The 10,762-nt window shown below is 42.7% G+C and overlaps 1 protein-coding gene across 7 annotated transcripts in view; it reads right to left on the bottom strand.

Moving 5' to 3' along the window:
• Positions 1-240: 240 nt before the first annotated feature.
• The window catches only part of robo3 (roundabout, axon guidance receptor, homolog 3 (Drosophila)), a 184,199-nt gene continuing 173,677 nt past the window's right edge, over positions 241-10,762 (bottom strand). For 3 of the 7 annotated variants that reach the window (XM_085419964.1, XM_085419968.1, XM_085419970.1), the window contains 12 exons: positions 10,445-10,628; positions 9,815-10,066; positions 9,324-9,363; positions 8,922-9,061; positions 8,563-8,844; positions 6,997-7,138; positions 6,286-6,504; positions 5,713-5,912; positions 5,455-5,562; positions 4,827-4,994; positions 3,468-3,610; positions 241-2,264 (listed from right to left, as the gene is read on the bottom strand). In XM_085419964.1, coding sequence (XP_085276090.1) covers positions 2,181-2,264; positions 3,468-3,610; positions 4,827-4,994; positions 5,455-5,562; positions 5,713-5,912; positions 6,286-6,504; positions 6,997-7,138; positions 8,563-8,844; positions 8,922-9,061; positions 9,324-9,363; positions 9,815-10,066; positions 10,445-10,628 — 1,962 coding nt within the window. In that variant the 3' untranslated portion in view covers positions 241-2,180. The remainder of the gene's footprint in view (positions 2,265-3,467; positions 3,611-4,826; positions 4,995-5,454; positions 5,563-5,712; positions 5,913-6,285; positions 6,505-6,996; positions 7,139-8,562; positions 8,845-8,921; positions 9,062-9,323; positions 9,364-9,814; positions 10,067-10,444; positions 10,629-10,762) is intronic. The other 4 variants (XM_085419967.1, XM_085419971.1, XM_085419966.1 and 1 more) reach the window with 3 other exon arrangements.

The raw sequence follows: 10,762 nt of genomic DNA, 5'->3' as shown, positions 1-10,762 counted from the left end.
CCTTCACCTAAGGTAACTTTGTCATTCACTGCAACACAACACAAAAAATCCAACACACATGCATGCACACACACACACACACACGCCGCTAAATGCAGACAAAAAGTCTTAATACCCTTGATATAGAGTTTTTAAAAAGCCACCACTGAGGCAACTAATGGCAACTGTGGCACAGTTAAAAAACAAACAAATGCATGCACTGTCTTATGCTTTCTGAAAAAAAAATGAGTACAGGCAGAGGTCATCAAATGTGTTTTACTGTACATTTACAAAACAACAAGAGTACAAAAAAGTCAGTCCACAGACATTTTTTGTTTGTTTGTTTGTTTGTTTGTTTTGGAGGGAGTATATTGACATTTCATCTGACAAATGCAGCAAACAGCCTCTCAGACAGACAAGAGGGGAAGCAGAGGGATTACAATCAAACTTTCATAAAGTCTGTCTGTCAGTCTGGCTGCAGAGTGGAACACTTTGCAGCAGAGAAACCAGAGGAAACATAGAAAAATATGACATTCGTAGCGGACAACATGGCAGCAGGGATCCTGGTGGGGAAGCGCTGGGGGGCGGAGACGTCCATCTGGGAGCGAGACCCAGCTCGTTTTGGTTTTTCTGACCCCCCCCCCACCCCTCATTCTCGACCAGAAAACACACTTTGTGCTTCATATTTTCTGTTGTTTTGCCATCACAACAAGAGTGCAACAGTAGTTAATGCTTTTCCAAAAAGTATACATTTTGAGAAAAAAAGTTGGCACATTCAAGAAGACTTTTTTTGTTTTTGTTTGTTTGTTTGTTTTTTTAAATATCAGACGTTTGTGGTTTTTTAATCCTCATAAATACAATATACATCTTTTACCCCTGTATCCAGAGCTCACAAAATACAGACACAGGTATTTACAAACCAAAGGTGAGGAGTGATCTGAGTGGCTCATAAATATTCGGAGCAATACCAAAAGCAGAATGTAAAGTCTGTTTACAGCAATAACATAGGTTTGACTCTAGGTTCCTGAAACCCTAAGCTCCATGTCTTGTTCAGCTTATTGTCTCCACAGTGGTTAGATGGGCGGGGAGCAGGAGGGTGATCAAATCATCAAAGGTACACTGATAGAATTTCTTTATCTTAATTCCTGAAAGAGAGAAATATAACATCAGTAGCTTAAACAATCAGTCTCACAGAACGAGTTATCAGGACACCGTAGTACACAACTTATTCTAGCAGCAACTTGGTATCAGGGGCCAATTTAATCCATCCATGGAGATTGAATCAGTTTTTATCAAGACTGTTTAGCTGTCAGGGTGAAGAACTTCAGACAATTTCCTCTCGATCTGAGCCACATTCCTGCAGTAATCATCTATCTTGTAAATTTTGGGTCAGCACCACTTAACAGGAAGTTAAGTGACTTGTTGACATTTCCACGATGTACCGGAGGATGCTGAAAACAGCTTCAAGCTAAAATCTGTTTCTGGAAGCTCTGCAGTAACACAAAACACATGCAAGTGTTGCAAATAATTTGATGCAATGTTTAATACTCATCTTTTAATGTGAAAATTAAGCTTTCAGCTCCATGCTGATCACAGTGAAGTTGCTACTACAAACAGGAATTCCTCTCCAAGTGGATCTAAAATGCATTTCCTTATTTTTTTAATCGCATCTACAGTATACTGCTACAGTTATGGATGTAAACCAAAAGCATGCGGGGCAGCCAATCAGAAGAAAATTAGCTCAAAGGGCAGAGGGAGGCAAAACAGCTTGTCTGAGGCAGTCTTTTATGCATGTAGTGCATTTTACTGACTGTCAATCAATTTATTTATAAGCACATTTAAAAACAGCACAGATTGACCAAAGTGCTGTACAAACAATCATGTGAACTATGCTTGAGCAGACTAGGTTCCCCATATTAAACACATATTAAAGCACTGCCAGTTGTTCCAGTTTCTGAAGATCGTGTCATGCACTGCATTTTGATTGTCATTATTCTGCATTCAGTCCAGAAAGATTGTTTCAAAAGAATCAAAAGTGATGCTACTTACTCTAATTACTCTAATTAACTTCATACAAAGGTCAGGATGGATGGATTTCACAAAACATGCTATGAAATTAAAAGGAGATATAAAAAGTATGAAAAAAACTTCAGTGTCTCAAACGTTCATACACACCTCTCTAATACCACTGTTACAGTGGCCTATTTAGTTCCTAGCCTCGGAGCATTTTTTAACAGGCTTGACGACATCTGCTGCCCTTCCGTCGCCCATCCTAGACTGGCCGTCTGCATCAAAGGCCACATGATAAGCAGGCAATAACACCACATGAGGAAGAGGTAACCTAATCCAGGCTTCCTGTAACTTTATTGCAAAGGAGGATTGTGCTTTCATGTGCCTGGGAAGGTGTGAAAAAGGTCAGCGTGGGTCAGTTAGGAGCATGTGGAGCAGGGGTGAGGTGTTCTTTAGTTCTCCACCGAGGGGGTGGAGGGGAATATAAGGAACCTTTGTGTGTGTGGCAAGAGAAAAGAGTGATTGTGCATGTGTGTCACTTTTACAAGTTGCTTTGCAACACTCATGTCTGATGTGCACTGAGAAGTGACCCGTGACAGAGCCATCCTTTCTCTGTTTCCTCACACATGCAGCTTTATAGTGATGCCTCGGGTTACAGCTGTAAGCTTAACAGCTACAGCATTAAAGGAATGCATCAAAGCTGCTGCACTAACCATGTCTCATAAACCACTGCGTATGTAGGTTAACACTGAATTTTGAAAGTAACCAGAGTCAAAGTTGTGGCTGAAAGCTATTTTATCCATTTAATTACATAGAAGAAAATATTTGTCCTGATCCTTTTCAGCATTGTGCCTGCATGAAATTAATTAACACAACCTTTTCAGTTTTTTCCGTGCAGTTAACCAATCCAAAACACAGATTACAAACTGAATTTACATACAATTTGAATTTAACTTTAAAGAGCTCCCATCACTTTGGATTAAGCTCCTGTTGGGTTACCCAGCTTGCTGCCTACCTACAGTAATGTCAAACTTTGTAAGCACAAATTCCCTTCAGAGCCTTCCATTCAGCTGGCACAGCGTGCTCCACCATAAAAGACACTAGCACGTCGCAAGGGAGCCTGCAGGGAGTGCATTTAAAAGAGTGCTCCCACAGTTAAGTGTGCCCTCAGAAGTGTACTCCAGAGAGAGCAGTGGTTGTGTAGGCTTAACATTGTTTCTTACTGTAAAGGTTTTGAAGCAAATGGTAGTGGCAGATCTGTATGAATGGGCCTGAGAGCATGACGGTGTGAGTGTGTGTGGGGGGGAGTGTAGAAGCCCTCTCTGAAGTGCCTTCACATATTAGTAATGATATGTAGATTAAACTGAATCCCATGAAGAGGCTTTGTTCTCATATTCATGAATATATAAAAGAATCAATTATTAAAACCATTAGAGGTGCACAAAACTCTATAACTGGTTTTTTTTGCAGAATTTTACCTCATTGTGTTTCCTGGCTGAGTTGAGCCCCCGGGAGCCTGTGGAGCCTCTCGATGAGGAACTTCCTGTAGTTGAACAGTTACTAGACATCTGACCTCTGGAGAGGTAACCGGCCTTGCTGCTGTACAGGATCATCTCCTCATCTGGAGAGACAGATGCAAATGGGAAAATAAAGGTGCATTTGGACATTTTGCAGCTGATCTGGACAACACTTTTTCAGATGTAGGCTACGTCTACACTAATCCGGATAAATTTGAAAACGGCGTTTTCGTCTAAGAACGCTCCACGTCCACACTATCGTTTCCAAACAGTTGTTCATCCACACTGAAACGCTTATGGTCCTCTATTGCGCATACGTGAAACGTAAGATGATTTGACCTGCGGTATTTCTGTCTGCTGTTTATTTACTTTCCGGCTCTTTAAAACGCCGTGGCAAAATGTCGAGGAAAAGTTTTTTAAATGGACTAACAATGAGGTGGAGGTGTTGCTGCGAGTAACGCAAAAGTACAAAGTTGCAAAAGTGAGTGAGAATTAAACAATTTGAAGAAAAGCTATCTGGAGCATGTACAGGCTGATGTCAATCTTTAATAGAGCAAACAAAACAACGCCCTCCGCAATCTTAGTTTAATTGGTCACATGACTGGATCATATGACTAAAATGCGTCATCGTTTCCGAAAGTCTGCGGTTACGCTGTCCACACTGACTAAATGACCTCCTCAGCAGGTCTTGAAGTTCTCCAGAGGCCTGGTAATGACATAGTCATTTGATTCAGGTGTGTTGACCCAGGGTAATATCTAAAACCTGCCTTCAAGGCCTGGAGTTGGACACCCCTGCCTTACAATATAAAGCACCTTGAGGCAACTTCTGTTGTGATTTGACGCTATATAGTTAAACTGAAATTGAATTGAATACATTTCCATCCAAATGAATTCAATAACCACACATTTACCCAGATTTATTTTTGGAGTTGGGTTTGGAAAAACAACACTGAGTTTTCACATGATATTCTGTGAGGGATACACGCTGGAGGGTTTTTAGATTCTCTGAGCCATGCCTTTTGTTTTTGAAAATGGCCAGGAGAGCTGGCTTCACGGTTATTTTGCAAAGTCATTTATAAAGAATGACATGTTGCAAACAGACCCGTTTCACTCTCCCGTGTAACACTGCAGTGCAGTAGTGGACCGTGGTGCATCATTATGTGGAAGAGGCTTCATCAGCCGAGTGCATAAGTGCTGCCTTTTCTTCCGCTTTCTTCTTCTGCAAGAAGCACAACATTTCCAAGAGAGCCCACACTCTCTGTCCTAAATTTGATTTGTCTAACCTTAAACTGCATTATGGCTGAAATTCAACACACTTACTGTCAGTGTGTCTCTGTCCCGAGCCTTTTCGCTGCTGGCTATTAATGCTATATTCAGTCCTCTCCAGGGAGGACAGCGTGCCGTTTGTCACACAGTTGGCCTCCATGCACCCCTGGGGGTCCTGTAACCGGCTCTCTTCTGGGGGTGGTTCTGGAGGAGGGGGCAGGTCTAAAAAAAATGAGATACAGGGAAAGAGCATTAAAACTTTAAGAAAGAACTTTTTGTTTCCATTTTCATTGTTAGGTTTCTGTTAAAAAACAGTTTTCTTAGTTTCCAAAAAATGACAGCTTTTTCTTATTTCTCTCTTTGTTTTCTTTGCTAAGTGAGAAAAGTGAAGAGACTTACAGTCTTGATTTCTTGATGGAAATTGAAATGATTATTCACTTATTAAGATGAAAGGTCTTGTTCTTGTTCCTGCCAAGGCTATGGATTCACAGTGGACTGCAATTTCAGATTTTTATTTCCGTTTCCAGTGATAATAATCATGCTTATCCAGTAAACATATTACAGTCTGTAAGCTGAGATTACAATTTCCATCCATAGTCAGGAATGCCAGCCTCTCATCTTGCCTTTCTAACAGCTGTGGACAATCACAGTATCTGTGATTCACATATTTGAATCTGCCCACCTCCTTGTATGTCTCTTCTGTAAGCTGAAGTCTTAGACACTTTTTTTTTCACTCTTGATTTTTGGTTTGGTGGAGTACTTGTATCAGCGGGGGAGGAGCGACTGTGCACTGTGGGTGAAAAGGTATAAATAATCAATAGCAAGGAGACGATGCAGAAGGATTACTCACATGACAAACACTAAATCAACTTTAAATCAGCTTCCAGGGTGGGGGCTGCTACTCTGTATTCTGTATGCGTGTGCACGTCAGCCACTTTACCCGGCGTGGTCGTGCTGATGCTGTCTTCATTCAGAGCTGGGCCCTGGCTCTGGAGGCAGCGATGGGCAGGACTCTGGCACTGCAGCATGCCAACTTCTGATGAGCTGTGATGCTGTTGGCCGGAGAGGCTGGGGTTGGACTGGGTGAGCAGCGGGCTCGGTGCCTGGGGAACTGGCATGGGACCGCAGGGTAACCTTCTGCTTTGGGAAGTGAGGGCAGCATGTTACTGGAGCAAAAAATAAACTGAAGCAGAAGCTAAATCTTGTAATGTTTAGGAGTGAGGTTTACTATACAGCTAAACACATGATTTTTGGCATGATTAATAATGTGATTTTATTGGTTTTGTCATTTTATTCTGTCTGTCACATCTGACAATAGCACTCGATTTAGCTAGGCTGCTTATCTGTAATTGTGAATTCTACTGAGAAGTGAATGAAGCACTAAACAGTAAGCAGTAAAATGACTGTGATTAGCAGAGAAATCCCCTTCCATCAGCACATTTGCTGAACTTAAACACATTGACACAGTGCAGTTAAATGGACACAACCTTTAGAAAATACAGTAAGCACGTACCGTGACAACTGCTGGCTGTTTGATTGGTTCTGACGGGGGAGGTCATGGTGGGCTTGGGGCTCCTCGTGCGGTGACGGAGTGAGCGTGGCGGTTGACTGGTGACTGTAGGAGGTGGCTGGAGAGGAAGCGTTGTTCCTCTGAGGGGGCGAAGGTCTGTCCTCGCAGCCTTCCATCAGGTATGTCCTCTCAGGGAGGGGTGGACACCATTCCTCATCCGATCTAGATACACAGTGAAGCAGATTACAGCTCAGCGAGGCCGTGTGCGGCTCTACACCTCGATGTGTTGCATAATTATTGTCGAAGTACAACCTGTTTACTCAGTGATACCTTCAAATCCAACTAGCTAAGAGGCTATTTAAAGATTAATGATGTTCTTTCAAGTTAGGAGGCTTCGCCAACGGCAAAACTGCAGGAGGCTAAGCTTCCCATTGAATGGTACTGCAGCTATGAGTTTTGCTATGAGGCTGCAGAGTGCAAGTGGTAAGGGTCAACATTGCTAATTGCGTTTCATGGGTGGGGAAAACAGCTAAATCAGTCAAGGAGTTGACCAAGGCTGAGATAATTGAGTTGTTAAGGGCAGGGCCTTAAGAGCAATGCTGGCTTTTATACTTAATGCAGCTGTTAGAGGTGACACTAAGTCTAAGTGATGATACAACAGTGTCATACTAATTCAGAGAGATGTGCATCTGAGGAGGCAGGACTGTGACTCACCCTAGGTCCATGTTCTCTGGAAGTTCGTCATCTTGCTCACACTGCTTCAGCTCTTCTATGGGCGGAGGCGGGGGCAAGGACTCCATCCAGGTCAGAGATGGGGTCTTTACAGCCTTACCCATCACCTTCTGCTTGGGCTTACCTAAAAAAATGACATACATAAATAAATGCAGCGATTCAATTGAAGGGGAGGTTCTGGCACAATAAGCTGATTCGTCATGACCGTATTTTGACACATACCCCAGCAGGCCTGTGGCTCACAAATAGCAACACGGAGGCAGCAAAGTAGGATTTGTAGCATGACTGAGTGCATGTTGGCCAAACTGCTTCCACGAAGGAGAGCACAAACCTCAGCTCACTCTCTAAGGGAGTAGTTTTGTATTTTGTACATTTTCATTTTGTTTTCTTATGAAGTTTGCAAGAAAGGCAGGTGTGAAATGTAAAAGTGACATCACTACATGCTTTTTGTCAATTTTCAACCAATATATCCAAATAAACAGATAAATAAAGTTGACCGTGATGGACCATTGGTGGACGTAAGGCAACTTTTCATGGATTGTTAGCACAAGCCCACTCTACCCCCCTACAAATTTTTATCAGCATTCATTGAAAACTTTTCGATCTGTCACCTTGGCAGATAGAACGATTGCTCTCTTTCAGTCTTGTTTTTGTGTTCCTTTGTCTTTCATTGTTACCCAAGTCCACTCCTGCTGTCTTGCCCAGAGTCACATTTGGATGTGTATTCCTGTTTTACGTTGGTAATGGTCGTTCTCCGTGTCTCAAGTTTTCTTCGTCATCTCGTTATGTCTGTTGTTGCATCCCACCTGTTATCTGTCCCCTTGTTATTCTGTGAGTGTGTGTTGTTTCTGTCTTCCTCTGTTTTTTGTTGCATTGTCCCTCATCCTTCACAGCTGTGTGTACCCTCGCTCTGTGCCTCCCTGCTTCGAGTTTCCCAGCTATTCTATTTCTCCTTGTGATTCTGTTAGCTTTTGATTCCCCTGCTCACCTTGGTTCTGTGTATTTTGGACTTTCAGAATTAAATGCTCATTTTCAATTTGCTCTGTATTCAAGTCCACAAACAAGCTTTTACATAGCCCACAAAGAACAAAAACACTATTTTCTGATTAGTATTTTTCATTAGAAAAGCAGAACAATCTAAAATCCGAAGCGATTCTGAAGGCAGATGCAGACTGTTTCAAATCTAATATCAATAATCCATCCATCTTCATCCACTTTATCCGTGGCCGGGTTTTGAGGGCAGCAGCCTAAGCAGAGAAGCCCAGACCTCCCTCTCCCCAGCCACCTCCCCCAGCTTATCTGGGGGAACACCAAGGCGTTCCTCCGGATAAGCTGGAGCTGATTTCATATCAATAAGTGATGACAAAATATCCATGTAAAAGGAAGGAAGGTAAGGAAGGAAAGTAAGGAAACACTGGAATCTAAAGCCATATTTTTGGCATATTTTGGGTTTACATTTCACCTTTTTTTTCTTATTTCCTCGAAGTAATCAACGCAAAAGGAGACAGACGTGTATTTCAAATTCACAGAACTGAAATCCTTCCTCACCACTGCAGCGGTCCAGCTGGGCGTACTGAGCTCCAGATGGACCGGGCTGGGTAATCCAGTGGCCGTCGTCTTGCTGCTCACCGCCGTGGGGTGGAACTTGTGTCTGGTTGGTGAAAGGCATGATGGAGGTGGAAGCGTAAGGAGTGGTGGAGTTGTGCTGGGCGTAGGTGAAACTGTGCAGGTCCTCGCTGGTGGCGTCAATCGTGCTGTAGATGGGACCTTCGGTGGAGCCTCCCATGCTGTACTTCTCAGTCTGATTCAGGTAGTTGGAGATGCCAGCTTCTACACAGGGATGGAGGTAGGATTTAGCAAAGCTCCTGTTGTTGTAAGCACAGCATCACAAAAACAGACACTCCTACCATTGTAGTATCTCTCAGCTGTGTCGGGATTGGCCGGGCAGCAGTTGACGGCCTCTTTGCCATTGTGAACCAAGTTAGTGGTGGGCCAAGAGTCTGCCAGCCATGGGTAGTTGCCCATGTTGCCCCCAAGCACTCCTTGCCTACAGAGACACTCTGGCATTAGCTGAAGTCGTAGTGGGGCAGTACAACATCAAGTATAACTGTCCAGATGGAATTAGAGAGTGGCAGAGAAAAAGCTGCATGCATGCAGTGAGAAATGTGGTGTGAATTTAAAAAGATTCACATAATAAAATATCACAAAGTTCAGAGATATAATTCTAGAAATGTCTGTATGTCTTTGCTTAGCAACCCTATCCTACTAGTTCACACAGAAACAGCACTAGTAGGATATAAACCAGTTACCTTCCATTTAGTCCCGGTCCTTCTCCATGAGGGAAACCGACTGCAAAAGCAAGAGAGAAAGAGAGTGATGAGCAGAGGAACAGGGATTCACAAACAAATTATTCTGTTATCCTTCTTACAGATCCTTCAGTCTATATCCTATTCTAATAATGTAGAGTCAGCTGTTCTCATGTCCACCAAAAGCACAAAAAAGTGCATCTATGTTTTTATTTTTTGATTATTATAATTATGTGAGTTCATACTTAAACTTCTAGTCATGTATTAAAGCTTATACTATTGCAGTACAGAGAACAGAACCTAAATAGTAGGTATATATAAAGATTATTAAGTATTCAAGCCCAAATTTAGCCTAGGAGGGAATTACACTGAAACTATTTGTAAGTTTTTCCTTTTATTTGGCTGTACATATGTCAATGGCAGCATTCTGGATTCGACTTCCTTCATAAGTATCATCCCAGCTTCAGGTCATCTTCATCATCCTTCATCCTTACCTGCTGGTGTGTAGGCGAAGGAGGCCGTGTAGTGGCTCAGCTCCTTCCTCTTCTTGCGGCGGCAGTAGATCCAGACGCTGAAACCCATCAGGATGACCCAGCAGGCTCCTCCGATGCCTGCGATGAACGCCGGCTGCTTGACCACATCTGTAATCTGTTCAGCTAGACTCACGCTGCTCTCCTCACCACCATTGGTCTTGTCACCACTGCCTCCGCTTCCACCTGCTAATGAGGGCTGTTCAGCTGGCAGCTCTACAGGAGAAAAACAAGACCAAAGATTACTGAACCATTTTATTTTTGGCTGGTTTGTTTAGTTTTCATACTCCAAAAAATAGCAATCAGTAAACCGTGTGTGTCTTTAATAAAGTGAAACTAAACTAAACTATTAACCGTGGACATAATTACCTCTTTCCTGAATAAACCTGAAGCAGGTGATGATGACATAACCTGAGATGTAACATTAATTAGCATCTTCTAATAACAAGTTTTTGGATGTTTTAGGTATGTGATTGCTGGAGCCGCACTATGGACTTCAATATTTTCCTGCGTCCTCTGGGATTAGTGTCTACTTAATTCATCTACTTTCGCACCTTGGCCCACTTTTTATTCTCATTATTTTTGTGGACTCACTGATGAGGACGGGCACCGGCTGACTGCGAGTGCCAATCCCGGCGCTAGTCACTGCTGCCACCTCCACTTGGTAAAGCACTCCGGGCATCAGGCCCTTCAGCAACGTGGACAACGTGTTTCCATCCACTGTCTTGTTACTGTAGTATCGGGTCTGGTTGTCATCACCAGTGCTCATGCACCAAACCTGTTTGCATACAGAAAAATTTGCCATTAACTTTTTTTTAAATACTTCACATTTTAATTCAAAGATAAACTAGTTAACTACTGTCCTTTTTTGCTTAAAACTACATCAGAGTCAAATATTTTTCATGTACCACC

Source organism: Rhamphochromis longiceps, linkage group LG10 (genome assembly GCF_057381845.1).
Source record: "Rhamphochromis longiceps isolate RC_006_pf linkage group LG10, R_longiceps_female_GT1.1, whole genome shotgun sequence".
Taxonomy (NCBI): Eukaryota; Metazoa; Chordata; class Actinopteri; order Cichliformes; family Cichlidae; genus Rhamphochromis; species Rhamphochromis longiceps.
The sequence above is the reverse complement of the archived record's forward strand: the minus strand, read 5'-3'. Positions and strand labels throughout refer to the sequence as shown.